This window comes from Netta rufina (genome assembly GCF_964035555.1).
Source record: "Netta rufina genome assembly, chromosome: 1".
NCBI lineage: Eukaryota > Metazoa > Chordata > Aves > Anseriformes > Anatidae > Netta > Netta rufina.
The window spans coordinates 68,784,352-68,808,986 of record NC_140123.1 but is presented as its reverse complement, the minus strand read 5'-3'; the positions used below and the strand labels follow the sequence as shown (position 1 = coordinate 68,808,986).

The following is a 24,635-nucleotide window of genomic DNA, read 5'->3' as shown; positions in this document are numbered from 1 at the left end:
AAACAGACATCTTAAAAAAAAAATAAAATAAAATAATGCATCTACCAAGTGAAAAAAGTTTAAATATTTAAGCCAGAGTGGGAGAGAATTCCAATTCTGTACATCTTTTCAGACTTCTTCTTAGTTTGTTTTTTTGTTTTTTTTTTTTTAAACTCTGCTAGCAGGAGTCTGCAAGAATCGGTTTAATTGTGACCAAAATCTGTGATGCAAAAAGAAATCCCAAGCTAACTGAAATTAGAGCTATTAACCGATGAGCAGACTTAATGTTGTAGTAAATGGTTTAAGCACAGAAGTTTAGATCCATTTATTTTTGCTAAAGAAAGTGAAACCATTTACAGCAAAGAATTAAAAAGGCTTGCAGAGTCAGCAGTGAGATGTAGCTCTGTTATAGGAGACCTGAGATGCTCCAGTCAATACTAGCATTAGTTTGTTCTTCAGCTGATGTAAGCATGTGTCCCCAAATTTTTTATGATCTGAGTAAGCAAAGAAGCAAACAATAGGGAGGGGAAAATGGAAGCCAGTGTAGCGTTAGACTGGCCGGAGAGGCATTTGGTCTGTTCTCTGACTTGTCTCTTAGTTTGGTGTGTTTCTGATGGAGATGTTCACATACAGGATTTTCATTCCTCTACCCCACCCTGCCGTCCTCTCTCCACAATGCAGATATGTAAGAGTCTTTGCACTCCAGAGGCACTCCGTTGTCTAAAGCAATGACTCAAATTTCATGTATTGTAGAGTCACAAGTGCGGACCTGTCTTTGTTGCTGTATGGCCAAAGCATTAATGCGTTGTTTAATACCACTTGGGACTCTTACTTACCTGGGGAAAGGAATCACATTTAAGGAATCGAGCACTCTAGATTTCTATTCTAAATTACTGGAATCACCTCTAAAGCTTGATTTCATGTGTGAGTATGTCATGGAGTAGCATTAGAGCAAGGTTTGAGAGGAACCGTTCATTTTGTTGGATCACTTAGTTGTAGTAGAAGGATCGAGAGAAGGTGTGTAAAGCTCACAGTCAAATGTCAGTTAAAACTGAATTCAATAGAAAGGAGCCTTCAGTTACGTCTGGCTTACTCTGCAGATGATCAGTATTGGATACAGACATGTCAGATGCTGATCACTGCTATAAAGTAAAACGGGACAGGCCCTTACAGCAGCTCAGTTGGAGCATGGTCACAGAATATGACTTAAAGCTGTTATGAAACTGCTTATGCTAATACTAAATATTTTAACAGGAAATAGCACATGGTTTCTTATTTAAATACTATAAATCTGTTTAAAAAAAAAAAAAAAAAAAGGAGGGGGGTGAAATTGTGTTGAAAGCATGGGAATTTAAAATGTGTTAATAAACTGTCAGCTTTATTGATAATTTCTGTGCTATAAGTAACTTCCATGCTGTGGAGTCAGTGAAGAGTGTAGTCCTTGTTTTGAGGACCTAAGGCATAGAACAATCTGTATCAGCAGCTAAGTTTATTTTAGGCAGGTTTGCTGCTTGCATACGCATGGCAGCAGATAAAAATAGGAGATGTATTAGGACTGAATCCTTTCATAATATTTTCAATGCTGTTATTTATTTAGCGGGACAGATTTTAGTTTTGAAGCTTTTTCCACTGTCTTCATATTTGTTGGAAGTGAATCTCAGTAGCGTGACATAAACTTATTTTTTCCCATGTTACATGTGCTCATGATTTTGGGTCTCTGCAAAAAAAAAATAGTCTCTCTGCATGATTTAGTTTGTATTTTTAACTAAATGACTGCTTAAAATGAATGTTAAGGTAGGTAATCCCATTTCAAAATATTTAAACATACACTGTATCTAAGTATATATATATTAAGATGATACAGTTACTACTTTCCTCAAAGGTGGTTATACTGCTGGGGTTGATGGATACAGTGATGTGATGCATGTTCTCAGCCCTGCAGAGATTACACAAATTCAGTTTTCATTCGATGTGCCAGTTTGGAAGAATCTGAATGTTTAAACTAGATTGGCTTTTCAGTGTCTGATCATGTGTTTGGTAGTAATCCTACTCTAAGTCATCACCTGATGCACATACATCTGTGGGCCCTGCTTGAGAAACAGCAGGGAAAACTATATAATGCTTTCTCCTCTTAATAAAGAGAAAGGAAGATTCAGGTTAGCAAATGTATCCCCAAACGAGCTATTGCACTTGGAGAGGGGGGAACAGGTACTTGGAGCCTGTGCTGCTGTTGTGTCTGTAAGCCAGCTTGATCATCTGAATAGCAAGTTGATGAGTGTGCTTCAGCAAGGCCTAGTGGACAGAGAAGTAATTCACCTGCCCGTCTGTGTGTGTAATTTAGAAGGTAGTATGCTTTTCTAAACATCTAGTGTGTTTTTTTTTTTTGAATGATTTTCAGGTATGTTTAATATATATTATATTATATTTATATGCACACACACTGCAGAAAACATTAGAAATAGAAATAAGAAATTGTATATTCAATCATAAATACAACAAAACAAATTGATGAATCTTTTCAAGATCTGTGTTAAGAAGTGGGGAAGTGCGTGGATTAAATATGTGCTCTGAAAAAAAGTTGATAGTTCAGACAGTTTAATGACTTGTCTGTTAGCTGTGCAGTATTGTTACTGTCTTAAGACTTTCAAAGCTTAACATCTTACCGATTGCCCTAGTTGTTCTTGGTTAGACAATATAGTACTGTTAAATGTGACCAAATGTAGTCAATCAAAAGACAGTGAAACAATTTCACAGTCACAGTATGTTCTCTGATTCGCATCCACAAATGAAATATTACACAAAAGAATTGTGAAAGAAGTTATGAAAAGTTATGAAAGAAGTTATGATTCTTCATGCTATTGAAATCGAAATATGTTTTGAATTTATCAAGCGCTGACGCTGCTTTTTCTAAAGTGTGTTAATGATATGATATACATATTTCATGAGTAGAGCAAATATTTTTTTAATTTTATCTTAATACAATTAAAATATTTCATCTCTTTGTAGATGTGACTTTTCTAACAGAAGACAAGATATATGAAATTCTTGAACTATGTCGAGAGAAAGAGGATTATTCCCCTTTAATCCGGGTGATTGGGAGAGTATTTTCTAGTGCTGAAGCATTGGTACAGAGTTTCCGAAAAGCCAAGCAGCATACGAAGGAGGAGCTCAAGTCCCTTCAAGGAAAGGATGAAGACAAAGATGAAGATGAAAAGGAAAAAGCTGCCTGTTCAGCTGCTGCTATGGAAGAAGATTCAGGCGCGTCGTCGTCGTCATCATCAAGAATAGGTGATAACACACAGGGAGACAATAACCTCCAAAAATTAGGCCCCGATGAAGTGTCTGTAGATATTGAAGCAGTCAGGCGGGTCTATGATAGATTACTTTCTAATGAAAAAATAGAAACTGCCTTTTTAAACGCACTTGTGTACTTGTCACCTAATGTGGAATGTGACTTGACTTACCATAATGTGTACTCTCGGGATCCTAACTATCTGAATTTGTTTATAATCGTTATGGAGAATGGCAATCTTCATAGCCCTGAATACCTGGAAATGGCTCTGCCGTTGTTTTGCAAAGCAATGAGCAAGCTACCCCTTGCAGCCCAAGCAAAACTGGTCAGATTGTGGTCTAAGTATAGAGCAGACCAAATTCGGAGAATGATGGAAACGTTTCAGCAGCTTATTACTTACAAAGTCATAAGCAACGAGTTCAATAGTCGTAACCTAGTGAATGACGATGATGCTGTTGTTGCTGCTTCAAAGTGCTTGAAAATGGTTTACTATGCAAATGTAGTAGGAGGGGATGTGGATACAGATCATAATGAAGAGGAAGATGAAGAACCCATCCCGGAATCAAGTGAACTAACTCTTCAAGAGCTGTTGGGTGAGGAAAGAAGAAATAAAAAAGGTCCTCGAGTGGACCCTCTGGAAACTGAACTGGGTGTTAAAACTATAGATTGCAGAAAACCACTTATTCCTTTTGAAGAATTTATTAATGAACCACTGAATGATGTGCTAGAAATGGACAAAGACTACACTTTCTTCAAAGTAGAAACAGAAAACAAATTCTCTTTTATGACTTGTCCCTTCATATTGAATGCTGTTACCAAGAACCTGGGATTGTATTACGACAATAGGATCCGGATGTACAGTGAGCGACGCATAACTGTGCTCTACAGCTTAGTTCAAGGACAGCAGCTCAACCCGTACTTGCGACTCAAAGTGAGACGTGATCACATCATAGATGATGCACTTGTCCGGGTAAGTCCTGCGGCAGTGACGTGGAGTGACGTTGGTTGGGTTTGGCTAGCGCAAACTGCACAGGCTTCCACTAACTGGAAAAGACCACGGGTGTTTCATGTACTAGATTTCCTCTGCAAGGATCTCACATGGCTTTACTCTATTAAGTTTGATTTCTGAGCGTGTTGCTGGAGACTTGCATGGTCAGCAGAACTAGTTTTGCTCGGAGCGCTTGCATCAAAGAGTTCTTGACCCTTGTTAACAGGTTCCACGCTGCTACACATCTTAATGCAGAGGGTGACCAAATTCTGTTTCAATGCCTTATTTTCTGTGTCCTCTGCACTGGATCGTCTTTTAATAATATTCTTTTTTTTCAGGTGTAAGTTTGAATTAAAACCTTTCCTTTCAGTTGTGTACTATTCTTGTGACTTGTGATCTTCTAGGTGTAAAGTGTGTGGAGTGACTACTTGATAAGTAGAACTTCGCTTCCCTAAGCCTTGTTGGTATTTGGTGCAAATAATGACTGAGAAAGGGGAAGTAAGACCTGTTAGTACTTGAGAACTGTGAGAGCAGCCTGTTTCTGAATATGCTGGCTTCTTAAGGTAAAACTTAAAAATCCTTGTTCACGCCTTTTTTGAAGATGGGAGTTGTGCACAATACAAACTGAAGAATATTTCACACAAACTTTTTTCATAACTAGGTCCCTTAATTTCAGGACTTTTCTTCCCTTTATTTTTTTGCTTAAAGCTGTTTGTGTTTTTTTTTCAGAAGCTCATTTTTCTGTGTTCTGTTAAAAGCACAACAGTCATTGCAAACTTTTAAACATTGATTTTAAAGCATGTCGCTAAAGAGCCAGACAAGGGTGTGTTTTTGGACAGAGTTTGGGGACAGTATGACTTCTTGCTTCTCAACCCAATAGCTGCTTCTATTTAACTGCTGCCGAAGGTCAGTTGGGAGAGCCCTGTATGAGCTCCCACCTTGATTTTCATTGTACATCTGAATCTCTGAGTCAGCTACTTCATGCTAATTGCTAATATCATCACTTAGCATGGAAAACTTCTGTCTCGAGTACCAGCAGGTGTGTTGGGGATTTCCAGTGCAGAATTGGCTTGTCTGTAAGCCCAGTTATTGTATCAAGCAAGTGAAAAAAATACTGTCGTAAGATTAAGCCTTCCTGTGTACCAGTTTTCTGATTTAAAAATGCTCTTTGTAGTTTCACTCTCTCTAGGGCTTACAGTTGTGCCCTGTTAGGTTTTGTCACCTTGAAGTAAAGAGGTTTTTCATTGATGCTCTTCAGGTTTGAGATACGTAAATACTAGAAAAGAGGGAGCAGCCTCTCTTCTGGAGAGGATTGGTGCAGTTGCTACATCTCAACTAAGCTACAGCAGACATCAGTGCAGCCTCTTGGTCTGCTGGAAATTTAGGTAATTTAAATCACTTGAAAGTCAAGCATACGAATTTAAATTGCAATGCATGTGCAGCAGCCCTAGCACAGCCCAGCAGTCTACAAATACATGCCTGGGCAGTTGCCATGGATCCTCTTACGGATGTTAATTTCAGCTGTCAGAGCGTGTTAAATTATGGTGATCTGACTGTCAAAAACCAAAGGAGAGTAAGAATTTTAGACTGTTTATTCTGAGACCAAAGAAATGGAGAAAAATACAAAGTGCTAAATTCAAGCCGTCTGAGCTGAGGTGTTAGTGAAAGCAAGTGGAGCCCAGGCACTTCCCAAAAGTTGGAAAACGGATTATCTTCAAGATGAAGGAAGACTCACCCTCCCTAGGAAGGGAGCTGTATGTGACATTTCAAACACATGCATCAAGGTACCTGTTGCGAAATGATGTTGATTGAGGAAAAAATGTGTTGATAAAACAACCACTTGATACAGAAGTCATATATATCAACGTGTTTTAGTTGACAATAAGGTATCAGTGCTGAAGGAAGAGACTTAAAATATTTCTGAGGAAGCATTGAGAAAGGAGGGAATGAGAAAATACAGTGTCTCTGTTTACCATGTGCTTATGTCTCTTCTGCATTTGTTTCCTATTTTAATATTAAAGGATGTAATAGAAATCCAGAGAATTTATGGTCTCTTCAGAGAGATGATGAAGTCCTCTTAAAGGAAGATGGATGACATGACATAAAAGAATGATGTAAATCTGCTGGTAGCTGGACAAGTGTAGTCAGGGAAATACATCCACACTGTTGTCTTTGCACTTAATTCAGCAGCTGCCTGATTGCTCACTTTCAGAATTGCATGCTGCTGTTATAAGCACTTCCTATAATAAATTCAGAACACAAATCTGTTTCCGCTTCCTAATTGGCATGAAATGGGTTAGGACAATCCTCAGCATTACGTCCCAATTGTAAGTGACTTCCTCCGCCTCTGACTGCAGTAAAGATGGAACTGTAGGTCAAAGGCTGGATGCTGTTAGCGATGGCTGCAGTTTCAGGTATGATGTTGAACTTTGGAAGGGTCTCAGTAACTGTTAAAAAATTTGCCAAGATAAGTCTTCAATCATAAAAGCAAAGCCTTAAACCTGTTCAGTGATAAAACAGTTTCTGAGCATGCTTAAAATACAGGTAAAAAATACTATTTGTAGTATTTTACGCTTACGTTTTTTGCTTATGGGGTTTTTATTTAGTGAAACTGTTTGTGTGAATTCTTATAGACCTGTTTAAATTGTATTTAAATATGCTTATGTCAGCAGACTGGTGTTTTTAGAAAATATTTACTGCAGGCTTTGTTTGGCTGTATGTGGAATTCCTTGGACAATTTCATGATGAAGGCATTCTCAGAAATATTGATTAAAGCGAGGTTGAGATGATCTTACTCATGTTTTCTTTATCAGTACTGGATATTTTTAAAGCAAATACATCAGTCAGCTTTCATAATTCATATTAGCAAATGGACTGAGTGCAGGTCTTTGCTAATTAGTCGAGCTGGATTTACCTCCATATTTAATATTTAAACTTCAGGAGTTCACTGTGTACATCTTGCTTTTTGGACCTCATTAAAACAAACACAAACTTGGAATGTTTTTAATCATGATAGGGTTATTTTCCTAGAATTTGAAGTAATGCCTTTTAAGTACTTTTTTAAAACTACTTTTTAATAAGCAAGTTGTAGTTCTCCCTGTAATTAATATAGATAAGAAAAAAACTTCATTTATAAATTCATTGTTCAATTTCTTTGCATGTATGAAACGCATTTTTCTGATTTTTTTTTTTTTATTGAAATGGACTTAATGAAACAGTAAGTATGTAATACAAAGAAAGACTGTGTACTTAGCTATATGTACATTATTCTGAAAAGCCCTCAGAGGGGAAATGGTCAAGTGTTAGTCCTCACTTTTATTACAGAGCTCTTACACTCAGGAGTTGGCAGCTCAGTTTGCAGTCCTAGAAAGCAGCTGACGTGTTCTTACATCTAATGGGTTTCTTTCAAGAGGTTAGCTGGACTACAACCAAGCCACATTAGGTGGATGCGGTGGCAATGAAAGGTTTATCCTTAAATCCCTTCTTCTGCTTTTTCATCCCCCAGCAGTTCTTTCTTTCATCCCCTTCCTCCGAGTTGACTGTCTTATTTTGCACAGATTATGTGGATTTATCCTCAGGTAGCAGTAATGGAAATGGTTTGAGTTACGACGTGAGTTTCCCAAGTGGAAAATGCGGTGGGTTCCTCCAGCAGGATCTGGCTGGTACTTGCTTGCAAGCTAGAAATTCGCTTTGACAAATTTGGTGTTGAATCCAGGCAGCTGGCAGGCAGCCAGCCTCTTCTAGGTGCAAATGACTCTGCTAAATGCATTGGTGAGTGAAAACTCCTATGTGACAACTCAAGCCAGTGTGCAGATTCTCACGGGATGCTAAAACCAAGCACTCCAGGAGCTTTAACATGTTCTTTGAGACTGAGTTGGTTTTTGTGTGTATGCAACTGAAAATCCAAGCCCTTAGCGTGCCTTGGTTGCGTGCAGACTGCGTACATCACTACAGCCAGATGTAAGCTCCACTGGCAAGCATATGTGTGAACTATGAAATGCAGCTCCTTAGAGAGGCTGCTCCTTAGTCACTTTTTAAGTACTACTCACATGTAGTTCTGCACGTGCACAAAATGTGCTGCCTGACATACGTCACGATGTGTCTCTGGTACTTTGAACCTTGGAGCAGTTGTAGTCACTTTTACCTTCTAGCATGAAAAGTGTTCCTGCTGCTGTTTCTGAACTTGTGTGTTACGTGCTGGAGCTTCCTATCTTTCAGGGAAACCCAGTGCTGTTCTGTAAGCAAAGTAAATCATACGGTCTGCTGTGTTGTGGCACACTAACATATGTAAGCCAACAAAATACACTTATTTGTATAACATCATGCCTCAACTTTTTAGCCTTTGAATTTGTATATACTCGGTTTTTGATGGTTATGCTTCAGACAGTTACACAGATGCTTTCTAGGAAGTTGCTGGAAAATACACTGACTTTACCTGCATGGCCAAACCATCATGACAGAAAACATCAGCTTCTAAAACTTTGGGAGTCCACATCCATGCAGATTGGGTTTATCCAGCAGCATCTGTGTTGGCGTGGCCAAGACAGCTCTGTTTGTTTAAAAAAATAATAATCTTTTAAACTCTTTTAAACTCTTTCATACTTCCTTGCTACGGAAGCACTGCAGTTTTACTAAAATGCACTGCCTCTACTGTTGTGGTGGTGTTTTCTACCGAGTTTCATTTATTTTCTTGTTAGGTGTCAGTTGAGAGAGATGGATATTCAAAGGAGCAGCTAAATCTGTGACTTTCAGTTGAGCAGCTTAGCAACATTGTCCTCATAAAATCTGCTTCAAGGAACATTGCTAGGCTTTGACTCACAATACGGGCCTTTTGTCCCTTATCTGACTTCCTCGCAGATGTTCAGCACGGTGTTCCAACCAGTGTTGCTCAACTCAGTGTTTCCTTCCCCTTCTTTAATACTGCCATTTCTTTTATGCTGCTCATTACAGCCTGGTTCCCAGCCAAAAATAATTTCCATTTTTTTTGACTGCTACATATATGTAAATATGAGTATTTTCTTTAAAGTAAATGTGTTTCCATGGCACGAAAATCTTTATACCATGACAAAAGGGTTGCTGTCCCCCCAAAATAATACACAGGCAATACCTGCTTTCTCAGAACTCATCAACGTTTGTAAAACTTCCACAAGAGTAAATTGGTGGTGGTATATCCTGCAAAGCCAGTGAACTCACAACTGGGAAGAAAAAAAGTATTAGTGTACTTGTAAGAACAAATTCAAAAGGAGAACATCTCTCTAATATATAACTGGTACTTAAGGTCTGTAAATCACTAGTGTTGTTTTTAAAATAATAATAAACTGCTGTATTTAGAACATGGCTTGTGCTCTGTCCTATTCAGGAGCAAAATTCTCCTTACACATTTGTAAGATGCTAAATGTAAAGATTTATGTGAAAGGCAAGATGCAAAACTACATTGATGTGGGAAGCATATGATAGGAGTATCAAGTTGGAGGGAACTGCAACGTGGTCTTGCATCAGAAGTATTGTTGTTTTAAAAGATACAGTGAACTTCGGTTTAAAAAAAGAAAGTTTTTTGGTCTCCTTTGGGGCTAAAATGGCTCATGGCAAGTGATATGACATAGTCCATCAAATGGATGGACTACTTAATATAGTATATAACTGAGTTTTTCCAGAGACTCTTGTAATGTCCATTTCAATCTAGTAACCTGAGCTCACTTGCTTTCGTTTGTGGAGACTTCATAGCTAACTTGTTTCTTTAGCTGAGACTTATATGTATATTCTAAGGGGTTACCCTCTGTGTAGCTCATCTAGGTTATAGATACTCTGTATCTGCCCTTCCTGATACTGGTTTTCAATACCAGTTGGTGTGATTCTTTCCCCATGTGCTCCTTTTGCATAAGGAGCTTCAAAGCCTCGAGACCCATTATGCTCCCCACCTTCAGCTCAGTCACTCTCCTGCCCTGCTGTGCTGCTCGTGACGTGGCTGCCCAATTGCCTTGGTGTCAGCAGGAGAAAATGGCTCAGGAGAAAGCATCTCACTGGTGGCATCGCTTCCTTCTTTGTCCTCCTTGTTCCTGTTTTCCTTCACACTCCTGGAGTCTGATTCTGGGGCATAAGGGACGTGTTGGTGCTTGTGTGGATAAGGTAGGGTAGTGAAATAAAAAGAGGTTCAGCATGTTAAGAACACGTACCGGTAAGTACAGTTAGCACCATCCTGGATTGTAGGCGGATCTTGCCAGGAATATGGTCTTTGCAGATTGTACAGGTCCTTCTGTGCCTTACATTACTGCTGTTGAGTTTTCTTCTGCACGTGGGTATGTTTAATAATGCTGCACACGTTTGACCAATATGTTTGTGCTGCTAAACAGCACATTTCTTGGCAGGTAAAAAAATATTCTTTAATAACTTGTAATTTAATGAAAGGATACATTTCTGTTGGGGGGAAAAGGTGTTACTGACCTGTAATGGCCTGCACATAGGAATGAAACTCTTTCCTATGAAACATCATAACTTCTGTGTGACTTTACCTGAATTTTCAATTCCAAGGAAGCAATGCAGTAGGTCTGTGTGAAGGCACTGAAATTAAAAGAGCAAGATGTTTCTGAGACTTCTTCGCAAGGGTCAGGAGGAACGGGAATTCATTTGACTGTAATATTCATGTCCTTTTATTTGTTTTTTTTCCTACCTCTGTTAGTAAGATGTGACTACTTTTCAAAGGCATGTCTGCTGTCTTCCACTCTTAAGTATCACATGAAGGTTCCAAAAACAAATCTGTGTGGTCCCTTTGTAAAACCTTTTGTTGTCAGCTGCATAGATCAAACTGCAGTCTCTTGTAGTCCGATGAGTTTAGTTAACCCAGCAGTGCACCTTGTTTTCATATGGTTTTCTGTGAATTTTGTCAACACATTGCTAACTTATTTGAAATAAGTGCTTAGAAGAATGGAAATGGAGAAGGCTAACAGGCTTAACTGGCTAACAGATAAGATCTTTGGTAAGTTTCTTGCTGTGTTAATCCCCAAACGCTAATACCTGCTTAAAGTGATTTAGCATTACTGTTGTTCTCTGATGTTTTACAGTTGTGATTTATACTTGCTTTCTTCTTAGGTTTGGAGAGTAGATTTTAATGTAGTTAACCTGATAAGCCATTGGGATGTACTAATGAAATAATTTCATCTGTTCACTCAATAGCTAGAGATGATTGCCATGGAAAATCCTGCAGACTTGAAGAAGCAATTGTATGTTGAATTTGAAGGAGAGCAAGGGGTAGATGAAGGAGGTGTTTCCAAAGAATTTTTTCAACTGGTTGTGGAAGAAATCTTCAATCCAGATATTGGTATGTTACCTTCGCTTCTGAGTAATTAGTAAGCTCTTTGCAGTGCCTTTCTACATTTGCTGCTTCTTTTCCCTGAAGTTCCCCAGATTCCTTGGTGACTGAGAGTACTTGACACATTAAGGCTCAGTGTTTTGCCATCAGTCATCCTCCTGTGGAGCAATGATGAAAGGCATAACTGTATGTAGTTAGAAAAAGCTGCCATTGTTTGCTTAAATATGTCAGTAGTGCAGGGTTCCTTTGCAGGGTTCCTTTGTTTGTTCTCTCACTTTTCTCCTCGCTTTGCTTTGTGATTAGCTTCTAGAATTAGTAAGCAAACCAGAGAGGAAGAACTTCTGCAATAAAACCAGAGTAGGACTATGGTGAGTTTTTGAGTTATTTCCTTCCCTTCCCCCAGCTTAAGAAAATACATACATATATTTATATGTTTAAGAGTTTCAGTTCTTCTAATGATTTACACTAAAATGTCTCTAGTTTGACAGTAGTGTCGAACTTGAGTGACTAAGATGTATCAAACTGTTCCTAGTTCTTCTTAACCAACTACAAGGTTTTTATATTTGTTTTAAGTCACATTTCTATTTTATTATTTTTCCATTGCTCCCTGCACCAGTCTCTTACACTTCTGTTTTTATTCATGCACATACATGCTTTTAATATGCAGCTTGCCTGCAGTTGTGGCAGAATTTAAATGATTACATTATTGTGAATGTTCTCTCAGGACAGAAATCAGACCTACTGGGATTCTATCATAATTTCATGATTACATGGAATGTGATGTCATGTTTTAGTTCCTCTAATCTAACTTCTATTAAAGCTCAACAGCTTGTGGCCATCAGTTAATGTGGTTATCAAACTTTTTTTTAAAACTGTTGTTCTTAGTTTTGTAGCTTAGAAAATCGACTAGGAAATAGGTATTTGTTTTGACCAGATGAAGGAGGAAGTCCCCAGACATGTTAAGAGAATCTGGATCTTGGGACTTGGCCTTTGCCATACCAAGGCGGGTGCTTGTAACAAGTGACGCAGACTCAGTCTTATTCACTCCAAAAACTGCTGTTGGAATCAGATTTGGAATCTGAGTTAAAGGGTACTTGGAATATATTAAAGAATGACAAAATAAGGAAATCTTAGTACTTTGTTCAAGTACTGTTTCCCATGTGAAATGTTTGTTTTAACCTGAGTTTATCTAAAGAGAACTTATGTGGGTTTCTTCATCGTGCTATATATTGAATAGACCTGTGTAATAACTGAAGTCTGGTTCAGCTAAGATTTTGCTTGTGTATGTACGTTCCCACTAGATAAAGATGGATAACAGATCAGGTGTGCATGCATGGTTTCTTCTTTTTTAATTCAAAATACAAACAATTACAAGCAGTTTTGTATTTATATCAGCTTTGCCAACAAAAAATAGCTTTTTTTCTGCTTTTGGTATAAATATGTAAAATCAGAAAATGTAGCTTGCTTTCACATTCTTTTCTTTTACACATATATTAATATGCACTGTGGTGTATGCAGTGTATAAGCTGTTGTACTGTGACTTCTGCTGACTTGCGAATGATTCATTTACTAGTGATAGAAATCCTTTAAATAGAATTTAAAACATCTGCCTAATAGGCGTGTGTGGAGTGATGTTTATTATAATAGTTATTTGGTAGTGCACTTCAAATGTTTTCATATTAAACTATCTTAAAGTTTTTGTCAAAAAAAAAAAAAAGCAAAATCACAAAGTATGAGATTTATGACCAACAATTCTCATGGGAAGAGAAGGAATAGCTTCATCTAATTCTTAGCAGCATTACAAAATTGTTTTCCCCTTGTTGCATTTTCCCCTTATTGCAGCTTTTCTTTCTTCTGGTGTTATATTGTAATTTTAATGTACAATAGTTTCAATTTGGGTCAATGAATAAAATACTGCATTTCATTTTAGTCTTTCCAGATGTGAATATGGGTAAACTGTTAGTCCTTCATTATTATACATTTTCTGGAATTGTTTGTTTTCACTGTTTAACTCTTTCATCATCTTCCAGAAAGTACAAGTCATTGCTTTTATTATGCCAGTAATCCAGAAGCTGCCTAAACTTCAGCCAATTCGGAAAATGGAATGCAGGCCTCTGTTTAATGTTTCTCCTTCATATGCTTGTGTTGCTCATCTGTCTCTGATTTCCAGTTTTCTTGCCTGATGTTAGTCTATTTGTGTTGCCGTTGATAGCTGACCCTGTCCTAGTACTTTGCTGAGATAAATAATAATCTATTTTGGGGAATAGCCAGCTTCTTAGAATGAGTTTGCAGGTCATTCCCTTAGGTTCAGTTGAATGAGAATTCAGGCTTCATATCTTGTTTGAAGGTGACATCTTATTTTCAGTCTAAGGAGGCATTTGGTGGCTCTGTGGCTTTGTAACCAATTTGTGCATCTCTTTAGGTTGTAAATATGCGTATCTCTTTAAGAGCTGTTGAGATAAATCTTGAGGCAAATGTAGTTCACATACTTGACCACATGCATCTAACTTCTGCCGTGTTGAGAGGAAGGAGCCTGGATACTTTGCCTTAGATTCTGCAGGGACATCATCAGGCTTAGCTGTCCAAGCTGTAGGTCACTGGCAATATGGCTTTATTTATCCACTGTGGTCTCTTAACCTCCTCTTAAGTCTGTTTTTGTATTTGTCTTTGCTTACCAGACTTCACAGTGGGATTCATTTAAATAGCTTATAGCCTCTATAAAAACCATGGTTTCATGAACAAGAGGTAATCTAATGGCTTGTTACAGCAAAAGGGAGAGAAACTTTCTCTCGTCCACGTAGTCCTATCCCTTCCCTGCAGCTCTTAGCAGGTACCAGTTCAGCTGTTTATTAAAACCTGCAGTGAACTTGGCAGGGAATCAGTCACCTGAAGCAGTGATCTGAATCAGATAAAGGGATAAGGGAAAAAGGAAAAACCTACCCTTTCAGCAGTGACATGTTAAAATTGCAGCTTCTCTTTGAAACAACAGTCCTGTGCTAGGTTTCTTCCTCAAGTTAGGATGTATGTGATAGCTGCACTAACTCAGTTACCAAAATACATCTTTAGGCATGTATTTAGGTGTGTTAGGCATCTACCTTGTTTTAAGTTCACATGTAATGGTTAATCCCAGCTTATCATCATAGCTTCCAGATCAGTGATACGGCTGCATCTATTCCTGTCCCTTTGAATTGGAATTGGCATGGGAAGGCCATCACTCTGCAGTAACTAGAGTTCTTCAGGACGATTTCATCCACATGGCTATTGATTGTTCTTTTCTAGCCCTGTTGTATTTATCAAAGTTAAAATCTATGTTGACAATGTGCTGCTGCTTCCTCAATAATGGAAGGGGTAGAAAAAGGTTTATATGTATGACTTCAGCAGGCATTTTAGGATGTTGTATTGCAGGCCTCATGCTTGCTTGTAGTCATAAAGCGAGTACTAACATTTCGAGCAGCTTCAGTTACCCTAAAGGTAAGTAGCTTCTCTTTTTTGCCATTAAATTCAGTATAACTTTAAATATGTTTTGGAGGTGCTCTAAATAGGTTTATAAAAGTATGTTTTACTTGGCATTTTTATTGAAATGTAACCGCAATTGTTCAAAATCATTTTTTGCAGGTATGTTCACATATGATGAATCCACAAAACTGTTTTGGTTTAATCCGTCCTCTTTTGAAACTGAGGGTCAGTTCACACTGATCGGCATAGTGCTGGGGCTCGCTATTTACAATAACTGTATACTGGATGTACATTTTCCCATGGTTGTCTACAGGAAGCTAATGGGCAAAAAAGGAACTTTCCGTGATCTGGCAGACTCTCATCCTGTAAGTCCGTTATGTTCTTTGAGTTTATTACTGCCTTTTCTAGGCAATATCTTAACCGAGATTTAAATTAAAACACAAGATCATTGTCAGAGGTGGAAGCGAATTAACCAGTGACTTGTGTGAAGAGTCTGTATTTGTTAAAACAAATTCATAAGCAATAAAACCTACATCTGATTTGGAGGAGGCAGTGAACAAATAAGACTGAGTGTTGTTAAAGCTTTGCTCTGTTTTTTACATACTGCCAAAGTGGCTTAATGTCATTATTAACAGTTGCTTAGTGTCTTCCCAAGGAGATTTCTAAACTGAGGCATTTACCTGTATTTGTAGAAATAGATTTCTACAAAATACATAACAGTAGCAGTTGACATGTAGAGACACAATGCTTGTTTCATGTTTCCTAAGCAAAGGACAGAGGCAGCGGTTCATAAATACTCATCAAGTTTGCAAGCAGTGATCAGTGTCTATTTTACCTCTCTTGTTCCCAGCCAACAGCTACGTAAAAGCACCAAGCTGCCAGCATACGTTACTGAAGCATGCGTAGAAGCATGTATGTGGGGTGTCTTGGCCCTGCACCAGTAGCTTTCTCTTATGCTAATGAGTAGGGCTTGTTATGCTTCATTTCGTTTCAAAGTGGTGGGACACTTCCCTTTTCAGAAGCAGTTATGCAAAATCTTCAGGTATTCAAAAAAAAGAGTAAGGTGATAATTTAAAAAACGTGTCTTTTGTTTTGATATAATCAGGAATTGAGGCACGTGTAATCAAAAAATAGGCTATCCAGTCTGCTTTGGATGACTATACGTATCAACAGGTCAGCTGTGACCAGTTTCTCTGTCAAATGATGTTGAGAAATACCGTGCTCCCAGATTCCAGTAGTTACAATTATAAACTAAACATTTTTGACTGGAGAAATATAGATTTATTTCTGTTGAACAAGGCAGTCAGGGTAGTTCTTTTTTCCTGCTACTCTTCTTTTTCTGTTCTGACACCTATGTTGACCTTTTAAGACATTTTTTTTTTTTTAACTCTTGGTATTCTAATATGACTGGAACTTACTTCCAAGCTTCAGAAGCCAGAAATGAAGTTCAGAGTAGTCAAGCCATGCAATCTTCTCTAATGCTATCAAGTGTGGGATGCTCCCCAATCCTCATGATCCAGAGTTCAAGTCCAATTGTTTTCAATGCAAGGTATTTTAAGAGGTGCTGTGGATGTACCAAAAAGATCCAGCTAGTGAGAGGGCAAGGCTTACATGTGAACTTCCAGTAATTAAAACATTGAGGGGAACATTAATTACTTCTACTTCACTATAAAAATATAATCCCACTTGTTTTTTCTGACACCTTCAGTTTGTATTCTTGAATCATGTGTTGAAACTTCATTATGGACAGATGTGTATTTCTTTTTCCATTAGGTTCTTTACCAGAGTCTGAGAGACTTGCTTGAGTATGAAGGAAGTGTGGAAGATGATATGATGATAACGTTTCAAATATCCCATACGGATCTTTTTGGCAATCCAATGATGCATGATTTAAAGGAAAACGGTGATAAAATTCCTATTACAAATGAAAATAGAAAGGTACACTTTATCCTCAGATATATATTTCTAATGTAATGTGTAATTTTTAGATGCTATGTGCAGAATTACCTAGGACTCTATAGAGGTTGGTCTCACTTCTATAATGTATGTTTTAAAGCATGGCAGTTCATTATTTATTATTATTTTTTTTTGAGGGGTGGTTGCTCTTTTTGTTAGAGGGCATTGGTACATACATGCTTAGCTTCTGGGTTCTGGGTGTGATGTTTTGGCCTGTTTGAGGGATATTTGTGACTTGTTCTTCACCACAGATGAATAGAAGCTGAGAATTATGTAGAATTAAATGTATTAAATGCATAGGATTAAATGTATTTTTGGAGTTTTACATTGTTAGGAGATACTTTGAGTGGAGTATGTGTTGAAGTACTAAGAATTTCTTGGGGGCTGTTTCCTTGCAGGAATTTGTCAATCTGTATGCTGACTATATACTCAATAAATCAGTAGAAAAGCAGTTCAAGGCCTTTCGGAGAGGATTCCACATGGTGACCAATGAATCTCCTTTGAAATATTTATTTAGACCAGAGGAAATTGAATTACTAATTTGTGGAAGTAGGGTAAGAATCCTGAATGTACACCAGAAAAAAGTGGAGCTTTTTTGATCCTAATATAATTAGTGGTCGTTTTTTAAAATGTCATCTTCTTACAGAATTTAGATTTTCAAGCACTAGAAGAAACTACAGAGTATGATGGTGGCTATACAAGAGACTCTCTTATTATTAGGTAATCTTTTATAATTTCTGAAGGAGTACAAGCACTTTACATGCCTGTTTCTTCATAGTGAATTTAACACTGTCAGATTGAGTATTTTTGTAGTATCGGAAATAAGTCTTATCTATAACTGCACTTTACTCAAGTACTGTCATTAGAGCAGATAGCATAAGCAATGTTTTTAGCTTCCAGTGAACTTTTATAAAACTTTGATGGTATTTTCCTTGGGATTTTTGTATTTCTCTTAAACCATATAAGTAGGACTGTTTCAGGGCCAGGTTAGATGGAGCTTTGAGCCTCTTGGTCTAGTGGAAGGTGTCCATGCCTATGGCAGAAGGATTAGAACTAGAGGATCCTCGAGGAGGATCCCTTCCAACCCAAACCATTTTGTCATTCTGTGAATAAATTATCACTGCTTGTGGTTTTGTTGGGCGGGGGGAAGAGGGAGGGGAAGGATTGCAAACACTGAATTGTTTGAGTAGGTACAATGTGTGTAGAACTTTCTAATTAGAAATCAAGCAAATTCAACATTTTTAAGAGGAAAAATGTTTGTAATGTTTTTTTCCCCTTTACTGTCCCCTTTGACTGGAGAACTCTGTGTAAGCAAGGATCAGAGAAACACGCCTTTAGTCTTCTGTTTTTTTGACTTAAAACTGTAGTTTGTGTAAGGGTGGAGGAACTTTGACAGCAGTTGCATTTGTTTACTGTGGAGTTTAAGAAAAAAGATGGTTCAACTGGACAGTATAACTAGTGTATCGTTATAGGGCACAAGAATAATAAAACAAGGAATATTTTCAGATCATTTATCAGCAGAATTAGGACTTAAAATAGTTAAACTGCAATATTTTGGTAATATTTTTTTATTTCTACTTTAGTGTCTCAGTGACTGGTAAATACGTTGATACTTGTTTTATGAGTGCAACTTGTAAATTGATAAGATCAATGAGAGTACTAAAACTTTTTGAAGTTAAGTTACTTTTGAAAGCCTCATTTGTAGCAAAACAATTTCCAGTTTACTTATTGTTGTTTTCTTCCTTACTAGGGAATTCTGGGAGATAGTCCATTCATTTACAGATGAACAGAAAAGGCTATTCTTGCAGTTTACAACAGGCACAGACAGAGCCCCTGTGGGAGGACTTGGGAAGTTAAAGATGATCATAGCCAAAAATGGCCCAGATACAGAGAGGTAAAATTCTACATTACACTTGCTTGTTTATAAATGGAAGCAAATTCTCTGCTTTAATTTATTAAAGCTTTCACATTTAATTAAGCTAATCTTTAAGCAGAGTAGGTTCTCTTTGAATCCATTGTTATGTATTTAGAACATGGTGATGTATTTCTTAGCATGTAGTAAGTGTTCCTCAATCTGAATTCTTCTTTTTTGTGTTTTTCCACAGGTTACCTACATCTCACACATGCTTTAATGTACTTTTGCTTCCGGAGTACTCAAGCAAAGAAAAGCTTAAGGAAAGATTATTGAAGGCCATCACATATGCCAAAGGATTTGGCATGCTGTAATAAATATAACAAAAGGGATTAAATAAATGATGGTGGTGATGTCCCTGTCCAAAAAGGCCATAAGATAGTGAGCTACAGTAGTCACCTGTGTTTGTGCCTCCCTTCTTTACTGGGGACATTGGGCTGGAACAGCAGATTTCAGCTGCTTATATGAACAAAATCTTTATTTTTTCTTTTAGCGTGAAAGTGTTACATATTCTTTCACTTGTATGTACAGAGAGGTTTTCCTGAATATTTATTTTAAGGGTTAAATCACTTTTGCTTGTGTTTATTACTGCTTGAAGTTGAGCCTTTTTGAGTATTTACAAGAAAACAAACTGTACTCTCCCAAGGAAAATATTGCCATCATTTGTAGACCATGTAACCTTCAAGTATGTGCTATATTTTTGTCCCTGTATCTAATCAAATCAAGAACTGTACTTTTTGAAGAGTTTGCTTTTGAAACTTGAAGTCTTGGAAAACAGTGTGATGCAATTACTGCTGTTCTAGCCCCCAAAGAGTTTCTGTGCAAAACCTTAAGAATCAATAAAGATGGAAGGGAGAACTTGGAATGTTAAATTGCAGCCTTGAGAACTTTACTTTAGTCACAGCACAACAATTAAAATTCATTTCACTATATGTTGTCTTCACATGTCTTGTAATAAATTGTGGTTTTTAATTAGGAAAAACATTTCTTAGCATATGAAAAGGTAGAAATTTTAGTTGCTTTTTTTAAAAAAAAAAGTTTACTGGGGAAAGTGCATTTTCAACTGAACAGCTTTAGAGTAGGGAGTGAAGTGTTTGAGGAAAAAAGATAGGAAGTCTTTGCTATATTATAAACAAAGCATGTGGAAGTGCACTTAAAATGAAGTTTTATTCTTAATTGCCTATTATGTTGACATTTTAAATAGACAATCCAAAGTCTTCCCTACATGTTATGTCATCACCATTTATTTAATGAATCGTTGTTCCTACTTATCAAGGCACATGATCAGTGTTGCAACATAATCTAAAGGGATGGCTACTGCATTTTAATCTCATCTAACAATAAGCAAAATTTAAAAAATATTAAACAAGGCCTACTTCATGTTGTACACTTCCAACCATTAAATAAACTGTTAGAAAGTAAATACTACAGTTATGTTCATCTACTACATAAAGTATTCAGTAGGTTTTTAATTTAACTTTACAAATCATATCAGAAATAAATCCTTTACCTTTTGTAGTCTGTGTTTAATGTTAATTTCTCCTGTTGCAATATATGATAAAGGGATTATGCATTTTTAAGTGAAGACGTAACTGGCATATCTCTTTCGTAATACAAGCTACAGCTGATGTGCAGAGCTGAGCTTGTGCCTTGACAATTGCTATAACTGACTACTAGAGATCAAATCAGTGACTGTGTGGAATTGGCATTAAAAGGCGTAGTTTTGAAATCATTGGAGAAAGAAAAGATGTCTTTCAGGATTATTTTAATAAATTCTTTCTAGTAATAGAAACAGACAACTGTTATGTAACTATGATGCTGAATAAAACAGTGACCTTTTTTCACCATGGTTCAGTGAAAAAGAAAACAAGTGATTTCCTTACTTTGATAAACTGCATATTAAATTATTTGTTTAGAAAACGTTGTAGTATAGCATAATTTGAGGGTTACAGATGTGTAAAAGCTCTCCAGGAATGAACTGTAGTGCTGCGGGGTCCAGCGATGGTCTGCTCTCGAATCCAGGCTGACACAAGAAGGCTGCCTTGATGTGAGGACTGAAACTTGCCGGGGCGAGAAGGGTACTTTCTGTCTTCTGGTCTTTGATCTCTAGGTGGCACTTAAGGTACGCCTTCAGCGTTTTCACCTCATAGCATATCAGATTTAAGAGGAAAATGCAAGGTAATCTAATGATGGTTCTTGCTGACTCATTTGGGTTTTGGGGCATCTCTTGCTGTAGATAGCGAGAATGGATTCTGCTGAGCTGTTTTGTTGCAGGTATGAACTAAATGATGATACTGCCATCTGGTATGTACTGCCATCAGTAATCTAACACTATTCAACCGATATTCCTATAATATGTTTTATTCTGATGTAGCTATGGATGGTTATATCCAACTGATAGGCATATAAGTCACGCTTTTTATATAGGTCCAAGAGCTGGGCAGTCCATGTGGTTGGATAGGCGTACAAAGTTCTCACAGAAGTGCTAACATCTTAAATATGCTTCTTCTATCTTCCTGTAGCATTAAGATTAAAATAATACATAACTGTATTAGCCTTTAAAACTGTAGGTGGTTTTTTTTTTTTTTTTTTTTTTTTTTTTGAGGAATCGTTTTCAGGTAAGATATAAGGACTTTGACAAATTTTCCACTTAAAATTTCTACTTAATTTACCCAAAATGCCACAGTATTGAAACCTTACCTCCTTAGCAGTGTTACAAATGTGCGAAACCTCCAGCCGGAGCAGTTTCAAATAATAACTCTTGAAATCTTGTAACTGCAAGCTGCTTTCCTGCCCTACAGGAGTTCCAGTTTTTGTAGCTTGAAAGGCTTGTCAAAGCATGGAAAATGCCATTTCAGTCCTCTTCTGCTGGGCTCTGGGAACAACCTGAATGTGCTTTATCTTCATTCAGCCTTTCAGCGGGGTTTAGCAAACTTCAGGTCTATAGAATTCAGCACGGATCTAGTTGGGCTTGCTTGAGTGCCCCTTGAGTGACCCAGAACACAAGGCAGTGGTCTAATGCCAGGATGCTGATGTTCTCCAGCATGTCCTGAATATTAAAAATAAAAAAAAAAAAAAAAAAAAAAAAATTTGGGCATCTCAGCATTGTCTCATTTGACAAATGACAAATGTATCAGAGTGTTTCCCTCTGCACCCAGATAAATTGCCACAATGCTTCCAGCCTTGGTGTGAAGGGGATATCAGGCTTTCATCTGTATTTTGTAGTATTGTATGCCTCAAATGATAGTAATGCAAGATGCCTTGAAAGGAATCATTAATACCGAACAAAAACAGGATTCTTTCAGATTTCCTTAGGAGTAAAGGAATAGTTTGGTTTAAATCTAGAGGTGTGTTAGGACTTGAATCTGAAAGGAACCTGGAAACTTCAGTTGTTAGTTGCTGTAACAATTTCAGGAGCAGCCATCGGAGGTGTGAACATAGTTTGGGTGATTAAGGAATACTGTTTTGTGAATTTCTGACTGGGCTTATCTTCTGTTCAGCAGGCACTAGTATGAGCCTGGACCGTGACAGCCAAGGAGGCCGTCTCGCACCCCATGCTTTGAGGAAAGCTGACAGGAGAATGGGCTGGCGATGAGCCGGGCTCTCCATGCAGCTCTCTTGGATTAGTCAGTCGCACCACTCATCCAAAAGCTGAAGCAGGAGCTTCAGACCATGTGTTAAACCGTACAGGAGTGGTGGAGCTGATGTGCTGAGCCTACATGTAGGCTCTCATATGGGCGCCTGCCTGCCTGCCTGGGTTTGTGCTCTGGAGCATGGGCCTACACGCTGCCAATGTTTGGTAGGAGGACAGCCCCCACAGTGTCAGCTTTAAGGTGCTTCACTGGCACAGCTGTAATTATTAATTATTGTTAATTAATTATGTAATTATTAATTTATTGTCACTATAAATTGTTTTATTAGGTAGTTATATCCATTGTTGGTCTGTGTCAGTATTAGCTAAGACTTCTAAAAAGCTGCATGCTTTTTCTGGCCAAGGCAAGGATTAATGGCCTGCGTTTTTGTCATCAAGTCCATAGCACCACCAGGGGCCTGACACAAATTTTATTAAGAAAATTCACCATATATACTGGCCTTTATAGAAGGAATGCTGTTTTATAAATAGAGTTGATACTGGCTTTTGCCTTTAGACATGTCAGTTCTTACCCTGATGAGAAGTTGACTTGACAACTCCATGAAACAGCTCCATGAAATAATGGCATTTATTTTTCTCCAGTACTTAATCTAAAAATGTCTTCTGCTGCCTTTTTTTCTGACATAATTGAAAAAGGTGTTGTATTGCTAGATTTCTCTAAGTGTTATTTCTTAGAAGTCGCTTGGCAGGTGACTTGTGCTGTACGCAGTACAGCTGGGATCTCTGTCACTGTAGCTTTGCCGAGAGAGATGCTGACCTCCAGGAAGGTTTTCCTGCCACTACCTGCCATTGACATACTGCCTTGCTGCTGGATGTGGGGCCCTCCCTCCCACCCCTGACCCAGCACTTTTCGGTACTGCTTTGGTTAAGTTTCTGACAGCAAAGTATGAAGACAGGTAATCTAATGATACAATTAAGCTTTTTTTTTCCACTAGTGTAATTGCTTTTAATACAGTACAGGAAATTTGTCAGGGAAACAAACCCTAGTGCTGAAAGCATGCTTTCTAAAGAATCTCTATGGTGCTACTGACATTGGTTTTATGTCTTTTTTAAATCAATCTCCATCTGCACATGAAGAATCCTATGAACTTTGCAGAGTCACCCCAAATAAAGCAGGTGACCTTTTGGCCCCACCACCACTCGTGCTTACTCCTCAAAACATAATGCAGGCTTCTTTATCTCTTTTGGGATGATCTCTTATTCCTGAACTAGGATCTCCAGAGGGGAATAGCCTAACACGGGGCCCAGGTGCTGTGTGGCTCTGCCCTTGCTGCTCTTGCTCCTCCTCATCTTCCTCCAGCTGCTGGTGCTCGTGGCTGCTGCAGTTTGGTGCTGGGAAACCTCAAAGCCTTGAAACCTTGTCCTTGGGAGCAAGCCTGCTGCTCGCAGCCCGTGTTGGGAAGGAGGTGGAAACCAAAGCTGGGAGGAACCCAAAGTGGTTTTGCTTTCCTAGAAAAGCTCCACGGCTTTTTGTTGCTAGACACAAAGCTTTTTTTCTGAGCTTTGCATGAGTGCAGTTTGAGACAGCTATATTATTGCAAGGCGTTGCGCTTTCAACAGTCAGGATCTGTTTAAAAAAAAAAAAAAAAAAAGAAAAGGAAAGAAAAGAAAAAAGAAAAACAACTTTCCAGGCCCCTGCTGGGAGAGAGGCTTCATTGTGCTGGGTGTTGGTCTGGTGCAGAGGAACAAGCAGCCCTGAGGACTTGCTGTAAGTGGCCTAAATCCACGCACAATGTGAAAGTAGTGGGGATCCCACTGAAGCTTGTTGGATGAGATGAAATGTTCTGCAAGTACAGTATTTACTCTTCAGTGGGGAACTGGCAACTGATTCTCCTAAAAAGAGTGGGTCTCTGCAGCACGGCCTGTTCGATTCATCAGCTCTAGAGGTAAGCAGTGCTAAAAAGTAAAAATAAAATCTTTTAGTGTTTTTCTATCTCCTGTGGAGAGTCAGTGAGTGGCCACTGGATCTTGCCGTGTGAGGCACCTGCATGGTGCCTGTGAGGCTCTGGTGACCTCGGTGGGGCTGTATCTCCAGAAGGAAGGAGAGAAAACAGGCCTTGGAGATGAGAACAGAAAGCTTTATTTTTCTAGCCT

The 24,635-nt window shown here is 38.1% G+C and overlaps 1 protein-coding gene across 4 annotated transcripts in view; it reads left to right on the top strand.

The window, feature by feature from the left end:
* The window catches only part of UBE3A (ubiquitin protein ligase E3A), a 48,941-nt gene extending 28,203 nt beyond the window's left edge, over positions 1-20,738 (top strand). For all 4 annotated transcript variants that reach the window (XM_084294988.1, XM_084294987.1, XM_084294985.1 and 1 more), the window contains 8 exons: positions 2,986-4,241; positions 11,430-11,574; positions 15,181-15,386; positions 16,795-16,959; positions 17,376-17,531; positions 17,624-17,697; positions 18,728-18,871; positions 19,083-20,738. In XM_084294988.1, the coding sequence (XP_084151114.1) occupies positions 2,986-4,241; positions 11,430-11,574; positions 15,181-15,386; positions 16,795-16,959; positions 17,376-17,531; positions 17,624-17,697; positions 18,728-18,871; positions 19,083-19,203 (2,267 nt within the window). In that variant the 3' untranslated portion in view covers positions 19,204-20,738. The remainder of the gene's footprint in view (positions 1-2,985; positions 4,242-11,429; positions 11,575-15,180; positions 15,387-16,794; positions 16,960-17,375; positions 17,532-17,623; positions 17,698-18,727; positions 18,872-19,082) is intronic.
* Positions 20,739-24,635: the final 3,897 nt, after the last annotated feature.